Source organism: Eptatretus burgeri, chromosome 10 (genome assembly GCF_056783735.1).
Source record: "Eptatretus burgeri isolate ZD-2024b chromosome 10, Ebu_testis_v1, whole genome shotgun sequence".
NCBI classification, from domain to species: Eukaryota; Metazoa; Chordata; class Myxini; order Myxiniformes; family Myxinidae; genus Eptatretus; species Eptatretus burgeri.
The window spans coordinates 38,787,842-38,807,173 of record NC_140970.1 but is presented as its reverse complement, the minus strand read 5'-3'; the positions used below and the strand labels follow the sequence as shown (position 1 = coordinate 38,807,173).

The 19,332-nt window shown below is 40.4% G+C and overlaps 1 protein-coding gene across 1 annotated transcript in view; it reads left to right on the top strand.

Annotated features, from left to right (window-relative positions):
- The first annotated feature begins 3,533 nt into the window (after nt 1-3,533).
- LOC147018357 (urocanate hydratase-like) overlaps nt 3,534-19,332 on the top strand; it is a 33,627-nt gene continuing 17,828 nt past the window's right edge. The window contains exons 1-3 of the mRNA XM_085897942.1: nt 3,534-3,684; nt 11,575-11,674; nt 11,791-11,872. Coding sequence (XP_085754068.1) covers nt 3,565-3,684; nt 11,575-11,674; nt 11,791-11,872 — 302 coding nt within the window. The 5' untranslated portion in view covers nt 3,534-3,564. The remainder of the gene's footprint in view (nt 3,685-11,574; nt 11,675-11,790; nt 11,873-19,332) is intronic.

Sequence of the window (19,332 nt, the reverse complement as noted above, 5' to 3'; positions counted from 1 at the left end):
CACTCAGCAGGACATTTCCGAAGGAGAAATTCTCCTCCTGATTGATGCCAACCTATGGGCTCTTATGCATGATCTTATCCTTTTAAATGCTGAACGTCAAGCAAGGAAGCAGCACGTACCATTTTTAAAGTCTTTATGGTATGACTTGGCCAGGGTTTCAACTACTGACCTCCTAGACTTGGACGGACCTCTAAGTCCAACCATTAAACCACCTAGTCTGGTTTTGTCGAGAAATTATACATCAATCTGATATTACTCCAATATATTGATGATAATTTCTTCCATTAACTAGATGGTATTCATACAATACTTATCCAAGCAGTCTTGAGAAGGATTGATGTGAGCCAACTCTTCTGGTGGCAAATTTGTAATTAAAAAAAAATTAAATTCAAATCAAATGGAAGACTAAATAAAATTGATACTGCATTGGAGTTATCAGAAGGAACCCGATCAAGTCAAAAGCAAAGATGAAGTCATCAGGAGGAACCTGGATAGGACTCAGGTTTCAACTGCTACTCTTCTATCATCAAAACCATCCAGGCGCTGTCAAGTGAGCCTTATTCAAAAACAAAAAAAAAACAAAAAAACTCAGTTTCAAAGAATTAAAGAATTCAATAATTCTGGCTACCAGACCATGTGTCTGATAAAGTTGAGATTTAAAACATATACTCCCCATCAGGACTATATCATAATTTGGAAGTTTCACGTCATTTGATGCAGCGGTTCAAGAGAGAGTTTTTTAAAATATTTTCCTTGAATCCAATATGGCTGCCAAACCATGTGACATATTAATTATTCATGAACACCCTGATATCCCCAAGGCCTGGGGAACATGCGTGTGAAGTTAGCCCTCGATCTGTGCAGCCATTCTGGAGAATAAGGTTTTTAAAGGTTTAAGGGTAAATCAAATATGGCTGCCAAACCATGTGAACTATGATATCATAGGTGGGGAACATTTTGTTCCTCATGGATAGGTGCTCACACCTGTAAAGTTTCTCCTCGATCTGTTCAGCCGTTTTGGAAATTATTTTCCCAAAAACCAATATGGCTGCCAAACCACATGACCGATGACATCATAATTATCATTTAACATTCTGCATTCTGCACATATGGTGAAAAGTTTGTGTCAATCCGACAAGCGTTTCCAGAGAAAAGGCAATAACAAAATGCAGACATGTACGTCAGTATGCATGCACGTACCGGACCAATCGCTTAACCACTCTTTTTACTTCACGAGCGTGCGCTAATGACTAGATTCATAGGAGTCTGTAAAAACAAGTCTAGTAGGTAGTAAACAGACCACTGAGACATCAAGATCAGCATTGTATTACAGAGTGAGATCGGGCATGAAAACCCCCCTCCCCCCCCCCCTCGTAAGGATTTTAAACTCAGTTTGCTGAGCATCTGAAAAGGAGAACTTACAGACTCATAGTATAGTGTCCAATGTCAAGTGAAAAATGTTCATCATACTGAAAAAATGGACGGAGGAAGATATACGTCGGAGAGAGGGGGAGTGGGTGGGGACGTGTATTTTGTGATATCCTTGCCATGCCCAGGGACATGTTGAAATTCCATATTCCAACTTTGTGCCAAAGCATAACTCAGAATACATGAAAAACTTCAATACAGTGATATCTGCTTTGGGAAAAAATAAAAAATCTTTCATTGATGTAATAAATATGTAAATAATTAACTATAAGGTGACAGGTAGAATATTGATGTCCACAATTTGAAGAATCTTGCAATACATCAGGTGTCCCCCAGTCTTGCATACATTTGTCTCTCATGACTATGCCAGAATCTCCAGCGTTTGTTAAATGTTGAACTCCTTCGAGTCTGGCCTTCATTAAAACATTGACGATGGCTAAGTAGGCTCATACTGCTCGACAAGACAGTACACCATGAAGTTGCTATTGAGAAAACCATCCATTTGGACCATACTCAGGACTGAGCATCAGTGCTGCCGAAGCAGTCTCCTGAGCTATTGAGCACAATCCTGGATGGGTCGCCACTCCGACGCAGGATACTCAAATGGCTCAATCATCCCCGCAAGCTGGTACTCATTCTGCCGACCTTGGAAGGATGACAGGCTGAGTCAACCCCACCTGGTATTAATTCAACGGTAGGGAAGGAGGATTTAAACTTGGGACTCGAGGATCTTAAGCCCACCACCGTCAACCAAGTAGTCTGCTCCAGGAGTGGAAACACCAACTGCTTTGTGCCTCCAGTGTTGCACTGAGGCACACCTTAATAGTTACAACCTTAACACCATAGGAGACTGGAATAACCTCCCCCTCCAAAAAGAGAAACAACAAATCAAAACACCTCCCAGCAATTTAAAATACAATTATATGGAGAACACCAAAAGCAAAATCAAACAGAGTATATGTACTCACAGGCAGCATGGAAGCCAATCACCAATAGACAATGAGGCTGCATGCCGATGTCTGGACAATCTTCACTGAACAATTGCTGTATAGCGATGTCCGAATCCCATTCTGAGATTCTGGGAAGTAAAAAATATTATAACAAGTTAACCAGTTCTGTCACGTCATGACCGATTCTAGTGACATAATCATGATCAGATTTCTCTCAGCATTTCTCTAAGATCAGATTTCCCCCATCCTGCACTGCTGGCCCAAGTATGAGCAGAGACTGCTTGGTTGCAGCGTTTACCCCACACATCCAGCACATACAAGGTCTGCCTGAACACACGAATCATTAGCATGGCTGATTTCTACAGATTTTCCTTTTTCTGCACACAAGATGTGTCCCAAAGTAAGACATTTTCTGTTTTAGCATCAGCGCTGCAAATGTCGATGGTGTCTCATTTCTTGCAGCCCATGGAATGTTAACATTAGTCTCCAACACCACATTTAAAAACTGTCAATCTTATTCCTTTCTTTCTTCTTCACTGTCCACAACTCACATCCATACTTTGCAACTGGAAATTCCAGATTATTCACCAGCCTCCTTGGTTTGTAGTCACACATCTGTCTTTCCAGATCTTTCTCAATCGCTGGGTGTGTTCCATTACCAAACAGCTTATAGAGCACTCATCAAGTGACTTAAGCACTCAAGCAAACTCTCCAACGAATCGGTTGGCTTGGCAAGTGTCAGCAAGCCGATTGGTAATATGACACACCCGGGACATTGCTGTTCTCATTACCACTAACCATCCATTAATTTCTCCTCCACATTATCCACTCACTTCAATCTTCGAACCCAGGAAGACGAAACCTTCCATGACTTTCACATTATTATCCCTCACTCTGAACACGTCCATCTTATGATTTGACAATATTTTAAATGAAGATGTTTCAGTAAAGACCAGCTTTTCCACTTTCCTTCTTTACCATCTGCAGCAATTTCATCAAGTCCAAGCATTGTTAAAATAGCACAGCTGCAGAAATCTTTCACCCTTGTAAGTTAGAGTTTGTCGGTGCAGCAAATCATCTGGTTGGGCTGAAAGTTTCAGAATTATAGATGGTAAGGTACCCGATTACTGTGCATAGCAAGGACAAAAATCTTATCCATTACAGCCATTTTAAAAATGCATCTCCCATGTGGTGGCCATTTTCACAGGTGGTCGGATCTCAAGCAAGAATACTCTATGCAGAGCAGAGGGGAAGAGTGGCCTTGGCAGAAGCTTTCAACAAGGCTGTTGCAGAGGAAACAATTAAGGTCAGGTAACCTGCTGACATTCACGGCACTGTGCTTCGCGTATTCACGGTTTTTCCACGCTTTCATGAGCATATTCGTGATTTATGAAATGCGACCTTCTTCGACATTCAGAGCACTGTGCTTCGCGTATTCACAGTTTTTCGTGGGCGTATTCACAGTTTTTCGTGGGCATATTCATGGGCGTATTCCAGGGGCAAATCCAGGAATTGGGTAGGGGTGGGGGTTTCCAAATAACAGAAAATTATAAATTTTCCAAATAAATTACTGTGAGCTGTTAGTGGTTTATTGTTTATTAGGTACTGTATTGATACAGTTTTTCTGAGGCTTCTGGTCTTTTTTGTGGCACACTTTCGTGGGAGGAGTTCTGGGTGACCAGGGAACCCCTGGGTTTGCCACTGTAATGGTAAATATTTTTTTGTTGGGAGGGAGGGGGTTTTTCCGGGCAACCAGGAAACCCCCCTGGATTTGCCACTATATTCAGTTTTTTGCGGGCATATTCATGGGCATATTCGCAGTTTTTCGTGGGCGTATTCACAGTTTTTCTGCGTTTTCATCGGCGTATTCACAGTTTATATAAGGCAACCTGTTTCCACATTCATAGTCATGCGCTTCGGTGTTCGGGGTTTTTTTGTGGTTTCTTCACGTATTCACGGTTTTTCCACGTTTTCACTGTTTTTTGGGTGTACTCGCAGTTTTTCACTTGATTTTTTATTTTCCCTCATGAATCATATACTCCTGGGAGCCTCTCCCCAGTTTTTCCATTGAAACAATTCGACATTCGTGGAATTTTCCAGGAACGTATCCCCCACGAATAGCGGGATCTGACAGTACTGCTATAAGGCAACGGCAAACAATCACTTTTACCAAAAGCCTGCATCAAGAGCACCAGTACGCTATCAAGAGTATGGTACATTTGTTTTCCTTCAAGAGTGATGCTCATAGAAGAGCAATGTTGAACTGAGAATGGGATAACAAGGCAACATTTGGCCTCAACTATCAAGGGAATTAACGAACAGGAAAATAAGAGTTAAAACTGAAACCAACAAGTAAAAGGGTTGGGTTAGGAATGGTTTATGGGGGTAATAAAGATCATGGGCTAGGATGGGGTGGAATGAGGTGGCAGTTCACTACCTGCTTGAAACCCTGGAGGGAAGAGTGGGAAAGAAAGGCCTGCGGAACAGTTGCATAGATGGGATAAGTGGGGAACTGAGTTAAGGTGTGCAATCCACCTGGATTTTGGAAGTTTAACTAAAAGGGGGTTACTGTAAGAATGCATGCATCCTGGAATTGCTGGGGAGAGTTTGAGAACTGAGAAAGTAGAGGAAGCAATAATGGAGAAGAGGAGGTTACAAACAGACTACAGACCTGCCCACAATGTAAAAGCAACAAGCCTTGTGCTTTGGCCTCGTTACAAAAGATTCCAATTGGGTTGCAAGCTTTATATTCAACAGAATACAAGAGAGACATGTGATTCTGTGGTGACAGCCAATAGCAGAGAGAAGTACTTAATTGAGCTATGGCCAAAGGCTTTGTACACTGAAAGCAGTTCTGATTTTACAAGGAAAAACTTAGATCGACAGAAGATACCCAGCTGGCTCTGGAAGCCAGCTTTGTAATGACTTTGGACCAGATGAGTTCATGGCTAATGGTGGGGCCGAGAACTTCAAGAGACTGAACTTCTTCCATTGGCTGTCCATGGAAATATATATATATATATATATATATATATATATATATATATATATATATATATATATATATATATATATATATATATATATATATATTGTGACGTCCACGGGATTTAAACAGTCCCGCCAACGTAGAATGAGCCGAAACGATGGAGACGGTTTATTTATTTATAACCCAAACATGGCGGTTCTAATCGCTCTACCGCAAACGGGACGAGGAAGGTGGCACGAGTCACTTTGCACTGAGTTGATGATGTTTATTTGTTTTTCTTATTAACCAGAAATAACAAGACTCGGCAAGAAGAGGGATCTGGGGCGATTCGACGGGATGGTGTGGGATCGGGCGTGGAGAAAAACACAGACAATTCCAATGAATATACAGATCTCAAACCCTCTAAGGCACCAAGTACACACACACACACGCACACACACACACACACACACACACACACACACACACACACACACACACACACACACACACACACACACACACACACAACGTAGCTACTTCTGGTGGTCAGGCTGGACCGTGGTGTGGACGCAACTGTCCCTGGATCGGCATCGGATGAGCTGGCCTTGCTCTCGTCAGGGGGGGCAGGAGAAACCGTGGTGCTGTCGACCTCCTGGTCTTGGCCCAAGTCCGCTCACAGCCGCCAGGGAACCAGTTCTGGCGCAAAATTGCGAGCAGGAGAGGGAGGCAGGTCGGCCTGCCGTTCGACCCCGTAGTGCGAGCCAGCAGAACCCCAGAGCCAATCAAGGTGAGGCACGAGGCTCAGCAAGGCTCCAAGACATGATGAAGAACACGATCGAATCAGCACAACAACAAGTATGCTTCCCGCGCAACAGCCTCCACACCAAAAAAACACGATCGTTTTTGTCCCGATCTTCTTCCTCATCCTTTTCGACCCCGAACAGAACCTTTTTATCCTCCTGTCCTCGTCACTTCCAATCGAGCCGTTTATTGGCCCACCGCCGTCGCCTTCTGCCAATCGTGATCACGGGGCGGAGCCATCCGCTGCACTGTCCTGTGACGTCACGGCCAGTCTCCAGAGAATACCAAAAGGGGTTTATGCAGACACACTTACCCTATCCCGTGTCCCTATCTAATTACGTGACAATTATCATTTCCCCCCTTGAAGAAATGAACATTTACTAGACAACTTATCACCACTGAATTGCTACTTATTACATCGAGATCCTGGTAAACTCGAACAGCATGGCATACCTAATTAAACATCCTAATTACCCTTTGAATGCATACCCCCCCCTCAAACGTAACACTGCCCCCTCCTCTGGTGCCGCAGCTCCTGCAAGGTATATCACAGGCGCTACCGTACCAGCCTTAACACTTACTGACTCACACCTAATTAACCTAACGAAATAAAGTAGGAGTGGCAATGGGCAGCGAGTCGCAGCTAACTTACATATCCTGCTTAATGTACTACCCCCTTATGGCCTTATCCTCGCCTAAACAATCATTCGTTTTTTTATCACATGACAGCACTGAGCGAAGTTGCACTCCATCTTCTGGATCATCGCTCTTGCCCTACACTCTTCCAGTGATCTGGGGAGGGGAAACAAAAGGTTCCACAAAAACACAACACTGATACTTTACATTCCTACTCTAAGCCTTAACGACACTATTCACAGGATATTTACACTTGACCGCCTCCCCCAGTGGATGCAAACAGACCCAGCGTTACCTGGGGAGCCAATTTTCAAATTTGCTTGCCCCAAAATTATGCGGACATCATGCCCTTGCTGCACATGTCAAGTTGTGCGGGATCGAGTGGGACTCATACATCTTCACAACACTCACACCATGGTCATCATCACATTTCTAGGTCATGGTCCTCATTTTAATCGTGCAGGCTGAATCCCGTCGTGGCCGTGGGGTGGGTTACCACAAGATGATGGGGGCATCTCAGGTGCAACCATGCCCACAGGTAAGCTTTAGTCCAACCCAGACGTTTCTCCGCCCCGCTCCCTTTGATTCCCACCCCCTGGTAGCCATCAGCTCTCATCCCGTACAACACACTGGAAGGGGTCTCACTGGCTCCTCTGGCCTTCCTGGGTCGCCAAGGTCCTACCCGCCTTGGTCGCCCAACCAGACCCTCTCCCAGTTGCCTCCAGACACTGTCACCATTAGCCACCAGGTGGTGAATCTCCTTGAAGGGGGTCGCAATTCCCGCTCACCGTGAGCTTCAACAATCCCTGTGGACAAGCACATCATCCCCACCCACAAAACCCACATGACTCCCCCACCCCATCGGCCTTACATGTGACACCTGCATTTCTTACACTTCACCGACCATGACCTTCCCTGTTACCACACCATGTCCAATAAAAAAAATCAACGTGTGCACCATACATTTCACTTCTTAACTTGAAACAATTCACACAGCACTTTTCCTCACCCGATCCACGCACCAGCCATTGGACAGCCACTTGTGCCCGCTTTGTTACCAATTACCAATTGTCCCTATTGTCACTCTAAAACCCAGCAGAACTTACAAACACATGCCAATTTTCCCACAATTCATTTTTTTTTCCACCAAAGGAGGCACTTCGCCACAATCTCAGCAGCCGAGCATGGCCCTATATGCTCAGCCCGATCTAGTCTCCCCGATCCCCCACAGTGATCTCCGGACCCGACCTATGAAAGGGCATCTCGGATAGACCTGGCGGTTCAGCAGGAGGATTCACCCTCTCCGGGCTTGAAAGTCTATTGGAGGGTCTCTCCATCGCCGGGTACCGGCAATATCGTTGCATGTGTCCTCTTCGCCCGCACCGGAAACAACTCCCCATAAAAGGCCCCCGTGAGTATTGGTGTAATGTCTCTTCCGGTTCCGGACCCCCTCGGCCATAATCAAATTGCTCTTTTGGCTGGGCTGGACCCCATCGCCCCGGCGCATCAACTACCGAATTACCCCTCATCAAACCCGACAGTTTCTGGCAAATTTCCTGAAACATTTGGGTAATGCCAATTTCTCCCAGCCTTTCTCCTTGATCCTGGATCTCCGCCTGTCGGACCGTCACCGATGGCCTCTCGGGCACCCGACCCGGCCGCCTCCACGAGGCCAGCCTGGCCGCGCACTCAGCCGCTCGGTGAACGGTGGGTGGATCCTGTAGCTCCACTAGCGCTCGGACCTCAGGGTCCGGAAGAGCAGCTAAAAATTTATCTCGTGCCAGTCTGTCCCACGCCTCCACTGGAAGGTCCCGATACGCGATCCTGACTGATTGGTAAATGTCCTGTGCCAGCTCCGGCACTGTCTCACCCGGCTTTAATCTGCGGTGCTGGAGCTGAGCCCGCACCAGATCACAGTTTGCCGCGAACCCAAACCGACGGCTCAACGCCTCGCAAATGTGGGAGCTGGTCAACATCCCCTCCGCGATCACGTTTAACACATCTGTGGCTGGTCCCCGCAACGTTGCCACCAAATTCCCTGTACGTTCCCGCTCATTCCACCCGTTTACTCGGGAAATGCACTCAAATTGCGTCAGAAAAGCTTCAACGCTCCCTGACCCGTCGAAATTTACCAGGGGGATCACTTTTACGGTGGCCCGCTTCTCAGTTTCTCCCTTGTCCGAATCCAGCCCAGGGATCAAACACCCTTGTGGCTACGTATCCAATTTCGGAGCCCACTGTGGCCAAAGATGTTTTGTGGTGAGGGTCTCATGGGTCAATTTTGCCTCCTGTTCCAAACGTTGAATGGACCGATTCACCTCTTCCCGCATGATCTTCTGGGCCCGCACAACCTCCTCCAAGGCTCCGTCGCGAGGTTGTAGCTGCTCCTCAACCAACCCGGACACTCTACTTACAAAAGACGGCTCGACCAGGCCTTTATCCAAGACTTCATCTTGGCTCATAATTTTATCTTGTTCATCCAAACGAGCCTCCAATCCTTTTACTTCCTCCGCCAAATTCATCCCTTGCTTCCTCAGCTCTCCCCACTCTTCAACTTGCAGCTGCATACGAGCATCCACACAGGCACGATGACGTTCCAGGCTTTCATCCACTTTATCAACACGAATGTTCGTTGCATCAATTTTATCTACCAATTTTTTCCGTATATTTTCGCCCTCCAATGTAATTTCTACCTTTGTTTCCTCCAATCTATCCTCGAATTTACTTTGTATTTCCCCCAATTTAACATCCACACACTCCTGCATCTCAGTTTTCATTTTCTCCATCTTTTCCCCCAATTCATCCCTCATTAAATCAATCCGTGCACCCAACTGTACCCCCAATACCCCCAATTGATCTGTCATTTCTGCCCTCTGTGTCACAAATTGATTTTCCATTTGTGCCGTCATGTCTGCCCTCTGTGTCACGAATTGATTTTCCATTTGTTGCGTCATTTCTGCCATTTGTGCCCCCTGTGCCGTCATTTTTGCCCCCTGTGCTGTAATTGCACTCATTAAACGTTCCAACATTGTCCAGATCGTCATCATGCCGGTTTCCGGCGCTGCCGGCTCCGTTACGGGCGATGAAGCACGGTCCACGCTCGGAATGGGGGAGGTTCCAACCCTACCCCTGTCTCTCCCTTCTTCCCCCGACTCGCTGCCAGACACGTGGCCTTCCTCCTCAAACATCTGCACATCCGCCATGGTGCAGAAGTCCCGTTTGCCGCCAATTAATTTAAATTTGAAAAATCCCGCCAAAATTTTCTCGCGCTCGCGCGCTTTCCTGTAGTAATTTTATATTCCAATTCGTGGCGAGATTTTAATCTTGGTATATTCTCCCGATACCAAATATAATTTAGAGGGGTTCGAACATCCAACACCCTGACACCAATGTGACGTCCACGGGACTTGAACAGTCCCGCCAACGTAGAATGAGCCGAAACGATGGAGGCGGTTTATTTATTTATAACCCAAACATGGCGGTTCTAATCGCTCTACCGCAAACGGGACGTGGAAGGTGGCACGAGTCACTTTGCACTGAGTTGATGATGTCTATTTGTTTTTGTTATTAACCAGAAATAACAAGACTCGGCAAGAAGAGGGATCCGGGGCGATTCGACGGGATGGTGTGGGATCGGGCGTGGGGAAAAACACAGACAATTCCAATGAATATACAGATCTCAAACCCTCTAAGGCGCCAAGTACACACACACACACACACACACACACACACACACACACACACACACACACACACACACACACACACACACACACACACACACACACACACACACACACACACACACACACACACACACACACACACACAACGTAGCTACTTCTGGTGGTCAGGCTGGACCGTGGTGTGGATGCAACTGTCCCTGGATCGGCGTCGGACGAGCTGGCCTTGCTCTCGTCAGGGGGGCAGGAGAAACCGTGGTGCTGTCAACCTCCTGGTCTTGGCCCAAGTCCGCTCACAGCCACCAGGGAACCAGTTCTGGCGCCAAATTGCGAGCAGGAGAGGGAGGCAGGTCCGCCCACCGTTCCACCCCGTAGTGCGAGCCAGCAGAACCCCAGAGCCAACCAAGGTGAGGCACGACGCTCAGCAAGGCTCCAAGACACGATGAAGAACACGATCGAATCAGCACAACAACAAGTATGCTTCCCGCGCAACAGCCTCCACACCAAAAAAACGCGATCGTTTTTGTCCCGATCTTCTTCCTCTTCCTTTTCGACCCCGAACAGAACCTTTTTATCCTCCTGTCCTCGTCACTTCCAATCGAGCCGTTTATTGGCCCACCGCCGTCGCCTTCTGCCAATCGTGATCACGGGGCGGAGCCATCCGCTGCACTGTCCTGTGACGTCACGGCCAGTCTCCAGAGAATACCAAAAGGGGTTTACGCAGACACACTTACCCTATCCCGTGTCCCTATCTAATTACGTGACAATTATCATTTCCCCCTTGAAGAAATGAACATTTACTAGACAACTTATCACTACTGAATTGCTACTTATTACATCGAGATCCTGGTCAACTCGAACAGCATGGCATACCTAATTAAACATCCTAATTACCCTTTGAATGCATACCCCCCTCCCCCTCAAACGTAACAATATATAAATATATATACATATATATATATATATATATATATATATATATATATATATATATATATATATATATATATATATATATATATTGTTCACTTGAGTGATACAACAATTTGAACAATGAACCGTTTTCATTATGTGCAAATCTGCAAATTATCAATTCTTCCTTCAGGCTCCCATTGTAGTCAGCAGAGATCATCACGATGTGGGAGGGACAGACAGCCCTTTCCGTGAAACTTCCAACATATACGATGGATCAGCTTTTTGTGCAGGTCTACCTTATTTGATTGACCACCATATTTCATGCTTTTTTTTTCAGTCCTCATCAGACCATGTAAACCAGAGGTTGAGGTTTCATTGTCTGTGATCCACCACTTGTTTCTTGCAGACATGGCGGTACAAAATGTCATTGGTGATGCTTTCAGAGGTGCAACCTGGGTTGCTTTGCATAACGGTGGAGGTGTCGGATGGTATGTTCACCATGTACGAATCATCACAGATTCGTTGATCATAACTAGTTAAACGTTAAAAAAAATGTCAATCACATCTAATGAACACTCCTACACATAGTAGTAAAAATGGAAATCTCGAGCTGGGGAGGGGAGTGTTACAGTTCATTCCTCTGGGCTGACAGGATGTCCTCGAGGTATGCACACTCGCCTCCAAGCTGTTTAGCCTGGATTCAAATCAGGTGTTTCAGAGGCAGGGGGATTCATCAATGTGCGTGCCGTCTCTCGGATGGACGTTAAACGGGAATCCCGTCTGCCAGCATTAGTTCGTGGATCCCATGGTGTCTTTCACGAAGAGTAGGTGAGCTATCACCGGCACCATGAACAAAATTAGAAATTCCTGTCATTACCAGCAGAGGGCATTAAATCAGCAGTACAGCTGCGCTGTCAGTCCATGATACTACCCCACAGCTTTGTGTTGCATCCGAATGAAGAATAAGCTCATTCCCCTTTAACAACTTTCAAAAGAACGAACCATCCCGCATATCTTTATAAATTATGTTAGAGAAGTTTAAGTTGCACAACTGCCAAAACTTAATTCTTGCATAGAGACTTGTGTTTAAGAGAAATTTTTAACGATGCCTCCGGTTAAAATTATCTTGCATAATGACAAGTATATTGCAGGTTTCACGTAGTACCAGCACAAACTTTCAATTATCCCGTATTTTCAACTCCATTTGCTGCATATATGGAGTGTCCTTTTAACCACAACTTACATGCGATTGGCAATGGCTGTGCATGTGTAACATGACAGAAAATGACAACGATGACCCAAGGAGCACATGGTTGTGCTGTCGATGGTATTAAAGGACTGTGGACATTGTGAGAGTAGTAGTCCCAGTAAGGGTTGCAATGAAGAGTCTCCCTTACGACTTTTGACAGTACCGTCCTGTATTCCTCTTTGACACTGTAGGTTAGGACAGTGTAGTTTACCATCTTTATAATTTGGTTCAGAATATGGAAGTGAAATGCATGCATCAATCAATTAAGGTGACAGTGAAGGTAAAGTTTGCATATTTCCATGACAAGTAATAAATATACCATCAGAGATGGGGAATCCCACGCCATTGAATGAAAAAGGTCATACATATTCCAGATAATGAGGGAGGTGAATTGGAAACAAGAAAACATTTGGTCATCATCTCGAAAAAGTTCCCCAGGGGTGAGGAATGTAGTAACCAAAAATAATTGAAATCAGATAAGCGGTTTTCCATTTATTACAAAAAACATTTTTTTCAAGATGGCCGCCCCAGTCGGCCATCTTGGATCGGGACAGCCCAAAATCAATAGGGTTCTTCCTTTTCAGGTGGTACATGTGTGACCCAAATTTCAAATCGATATGGCGAACAGTTTATGAGTTATTGCACTCACAGCTATAAATGTTGACGCCCGGACGGACGGACGGACAGACGGACAGCCGGACGACCTGGGTGACAACAATATCAGTAGGGTGAATATACTGGTTCTGGCTCACTTTTCCCCATGTAAATGAATGGGGGATTTTCAGCGATTCATATTTTTTTCCCTAAAAATAAACCCCCTTTTTATCCCAAGGTATATTTATTTGTCTCCCCTTTTAACCTGGGGACACTTTTTTTTTTCAAATAATCCATGCAATAAGATAAAGATTTGTTCAAGTTCTAAAGTGGTAATGTGATTTGTTAAAGGTGATTCGAAAGAAATATCTGAAACGTCTAAGCCTCGGGACACTCTTTATCAAATAACCGATGCATATTGTTTAGCTCAGTCATTGAACCTATAAAGATTTGTTCATTCTCAAATTCCTTCAATAGTTTAATTTTCTTTCCACAATAATCCCCATCTAAAATATTGAAAAACAAAACATTTGAATCTTTATATTTTTTAAGACACCCCTTTTGTGCCATTACGAAATGATAAACTTCTCTTAATGCTCTTGTTTGACCACCTCCTGAGCCACATATCATTTTGAGATTATAGTAAATTGTTTTTTCATTGTTCAATTGATAACCATCAAAGTTTTCAGTCCATTCAAGGATATTCATTTTTTTCTTTACATCCTCTAACTTACTACTTTTTAAATTGATTCGCTTATTTGTTTTATTTACCTTTGTTTTAGTTATTTTTTCAATAAGACTTATTTGATATTTTTCACATTCATTATGTTTTCCATTCATATACCAAGACTGAGATTTTCTCCACTCTTTAGTTTGATTTATACTTGGCTTGACCATTTATATATTGCAAAAAAACGCGGCGGTAGCCCTTAAAAAACCCTAACCCATCTTCCCATCGTTAAAACACAATCTATTCTATTCACTCTATCATACAATATCCATATGGAACACAATCTATTCCATTATCTAAAATAAATCTCTTATCATCAAAGCATCCTAATGCCTTTTTATTTACTTCTTCACTATATATGTTATGTTTATAACTTCTTATTGTATTCATTTTCCTATATTCTTCTTTCTTATTCATCAAACAATTACAATAATTTCTAAAAGTTATTGATTTCTTTATTACCTATTTCTTTATTCCCTTTAACCTCTTATCAATCTGATCACCATACTTATAAGCATATGCCTTTGCTCTCAATCCAATAAACTCACTCATTACTTTTCCACCCAACTCATCCTTAAACTTACCAATAACCTTTTCATTCTTTTTGGAAAATAACTCACTCTTCTTGCTGAAATTACTTGTATCATATACTCCAATATTTTTCTTCATATCTTTATAAACATCATCAGTTTTTATATCTAGGATAAAACTATCAGTGTCCATATACAACAATGAAACATTTTCACCATACTCTTTCTTTAAGTCATTATACAAATAATCATACATCAATATCTTTGATAAATCAAGAACTGCTGTTCCAATATAAATTGGTTTATCCATTACAATACTTTCCTTTTTCATATGAATTGCAGAAAAGTTCTCTGAAAAAACCGCTTCTCTCTCAAAACTTGGTTTATTTATCAATCTCGAAGCTTCTTTCCAAGATGTTGCGAATCTAATGTTTTGCCTGTTTCTAACATTTTCCATAGTCTTTCCAAATACAGCATTATTCATTAATTTATAAAAGTCCCCTTCAAATTTTACTTTTGTATTTGCTCTCATATCTGTATTGAATTGAATATACTTTTTCACCCAAGGACTTTGTTTAAATTTTAAAACTCTATGAATTTTAGCCACTCTCAATCCTTCTCTCAAAAACTGTTTTAAGCTTCTCTGATGTAAAACATATCCCTCTTTATCATAGAATATTGTTAATAACTTTTCTGTTGATTTGCCTTTAATATTAAAACTTTTATGATAATCACTGAACCATTCTTTCTTTGGGGTTTCTTTCTCACATGCAAAAGGAAGGTCTTTATGCTTATTATGAAGATCACTTGGGTACCTCAAATCAACTTCAAAATAATAACCTTCTTCTTCGTCATTGAATTCCTCTTGAGAAGAAATAATAATATTCATCAAAGCCTTTTCATAATCCTTTTCTTCCACCCACTCTAATTTACCATAAGGCAGAGATTGAGACATTGCCCATCCATACAAATTATTAGCATCAAAGTACATCAAATAATTACTATCTTTTTCACTATCATAATTTGGAAGATATTTATTATTTGCTTTAGCATATCTTTTTGAACATACTTGTGATATTCCACCTCTCTTGGACTTCTCAATCATCAAAAGCATATCAACATCACTGATTAAATCTATATCTTGTTTTGTCATTTTCAACATTGCACTCCAAGCTAAACCAGGAGCTGTGAAATAGTGGGAAGGATCTAATCCATAACAATTTTTATTATGACAGAGTGATCTAAAAGCTTCAAACACATCAGCTAACAATAAAACATCTGTTTTTAGATATAAATCATGATATTCTCCAAGGTTCTTTATCTTAAATATTTTCCATATTTCTTGTGCGTGTTTATATTCCTTATCACTTATCTCTTCTTCATAAAGGTTATTATAGAAACTTTCTTTTGAAGGAAGTTGTGTTTCTTTAAATCCCATAAATGAATCCATATAATCATAAGGATAAATTCCCTTACTTGTAAGAATTTTCTCTTTACTTTGAATTTCATTCCTTGTTTGAATTTCCTCTCTCGTAAGAATTCCTTCTTAAATCAGAATTTCATCTTTAATCTGAATTTCCTCTTTAGTTAGAATTTCATTCATTGTTCGAATTTTCTTTATAATTAGAATTTCATCTTCAGTTAGAATTTCTTCATAATTTCCTCATTAATTCGAATTTCCTCTTTACTTTGAATTCTCTCTTTAATCAGAATTTCCTCTTTAGTGAGAATTTCCTCTTTTGGAAAGAATGAATTAAGATTTGGAAAAGAGTCCGTGGAGCTTAGATTTGATGCGAGGTAGGCTCGTGGTGTTCCCATAAACTTGTAAGAATCTAGAAACCTAATACGAGTTAAAGGTTTTGTGAATATCATTTTTGTAAATGAAATATACTTTTGACTTGTGTTTGTTATGGCAGAAATATTCCCTGGTATTTTTGAAAGTTCATTTATAAATAGATGTGTATCATAGTTGGCGCTGTTGTGAAGAAAGACTGGAATAAAAGAAGGTAATTTATAATTAAGATTACAACAGGAATGAGCGGGACCTCTATATTTACCAGTAAGATGACAATGATCCCTAACTTTAGACTCCTTAATTTCCCCCTCACAAATATGACAGATATTGTTCTTTCTAAATTCTAATTTTTCTTCTTTGGTTAATTTCATCAGTTCATTTGTTTCTTTCATTAATTTAGTGAGTCTTATACAATCCTTTTCTAATCGTTTTACAAACTCTTGTGAAGCTTTTTTTCCACTATAATGTTCAAGTTTGTTATACTTTTCTCCAACAGATGATTTGATATAATAACAGAAACCACAAGGAATATGTTTTTGATATTTATTTGTATATGATTCTTTTGGATTAGGAGAAGCAGTATTTCTCTTTTTAAGGATACACTCAAAATCAGCGTATATCACAAATGGGTGCATGATAGATTTATTATAATCTTCAAAAGAAATCTTTTCACCAGGTTTAGGCATTGTAATTACAGCTGATTTATGATTACTACAATATTTTGAATGTTGTTCTAATCGTTCTTTTGTATGAAATGAATTAAGACATCGCTTACAAGGATATATTTTGTTTGCTGTTCTGAATACCTGAGAAGAGATTAATCTTGATAAATTATTGATGTATGTGTAATGTGAATTATTTCCAACACTAAAATATAAAAGATCAATGTGTGTTTCTTCATTTTTATAGTTGTTTGAAATTTTTAATATTTGAACTTCATTTGTATCCGTTAATCCATATACATTAATAGAAAGATTATTCTTTTTCTCAAATTTAGGAATATCTGTTAGTGGCATTGGGAATTTAAAATCTTTAATGTCCAAGGTATTCTCATATTTCATATATTGTTTTACTCTTTCTGAATTACATTTTGGTGGATGAAAGTGAGCAAGAACAGACCAGAGAAAACATTTATTATCATTGTTCTTAATATTAACAACTGCCTTCTTTAGTTTCATTTCTTTTGGTAATTCAATATAAGAAGAAGCTTTAAGAGGGTTTGATTTTAGAATGTGTATATCTAAAAAGATGATTTTTAAAATATTGAATCCACTTCCTACCACTATATTATCAACATCCTCCTCTTGTTTTGATAGTTCTTCATAAACCCCACTATTTAAAAAATCGTGAAATGATGTTATAAAATGAAGATCTGTTCTCATATGAGGAGTTTGTTCTTCATCTTGTCTTTTCATATTCATTTTCACTCCCATGTAAAACTTTAAAGTTTTCATTTCTTTTAATGTCTTTATAATAACTTTTTCAACATCAGGTTTCACTATTTCAATTGATTCAGCTATTGATGATGGACCGGGTTCTCCAAATTGAAAAATCCTTATTTTTATATGCCCTTTAAATGCCCCATCAGTGTTTTCAATATAATAGTCTCCCTTTACTTTAAACTCATTTTTCTTGTGTTTTTGTGATTGAAGATGTCTATTATAACTTCTCTTCAAAACATCCTTTGAACAGATATCACAATGTTTTCTTTCCAACTCAAGAGGAGATATTTTATGAAATAGATTAAATGTGTGTTTGTTGGTTCGGAGGTGTTTTCTATAATGTTTATATTTGTGATTACAAACCGCAGTATGTTGTATTCACCATATTTATATAATAAATCTTTGCTTAAACTAAAATTTTCTTGATGAAAATTTCGTTTATTTTACAGGTGAATCTGTGCTTAAAACCATTTTATCCTCCAACTTTTTCACTTAATAAATACAATGTTTCAAGACACAAAAGACAAGTTTCAATCAATCTCTTCATTTTTTAAAGATACTGAGAAATATGTCAAGGATGTAAAATTGAACAAAGATAAATATAACAACTATTGGATAAAAACAATTATGGTAAATAATATGAGTTCTTCAATTTCCTTCAGTGGAAGGGCTTTTAGTATACCTGGTAGAACATCAATTAAAGTATCTCTAACAAAAGTTTCTCCTCTCCTTCTGGTAATATATTCAAAACTAGAAAAAGCAATGAAACAAGAAAAAGTATCAAAAAACAAAAACCTTATGGATGAAGCTTTAGAAAGAAAAGATAAGACCATCTGTAATATGCAAGGAGAAATTTGTATTTTTTTCAACAACCCAAAAGATGTAAATCCTGATGAAATAAAGGATGTTAATATATCAGGTGAAATGACATTTCGTTCAATAGTAGTTAACGATCATTTTAAAATTACCTTTAATATAAAAAATGTTGTCGTTGAATCTGGTAATGAAAAAAAGTATATCGATATCGATGGTAATATTATTAAATATGAGTCAATATACAACTGAAAGTATAGATGAATTTCAGTTTAAGTAAAGTTTTACTTTATAAATATGCTAGACTTTCCTGATTCTCCATATGACAAATTTGAGAATTGTCCTGCGTGTGAAATACGGGGATTAGGCCTAAACACAGAGTCAAAAGCCTATAAACAATGTATATTCTGTGATTATCTTCTAATTAATGATAATAAAAAATATAAAAAGGAAAATAATTCTTTTAGATTTACACCAAAAATGAATTACTTTACAAGATTGATTAGAGAAATGAATGTAAAGTGTGAGGGTGATAACACACCTTTCCTTACAAGGGAAGAAACTGAACGTATTAGAGAAGTGTTCAAAGGATTGTTGTTATATATTATTCATGGATGTGATTTTCAGGGAAATATCAACACAAGATATTGTATAAATAAAATAATGGATTATCTTGAAATGAAACCTGAACTTAGCATAAAATATAGAGTTTCTAAAAAAGCCAATAATAAATTAAATAACCTGTTTTCCAAATATATAAATGAATGATTTTTTACCCATTTGGGAAAATAAGAT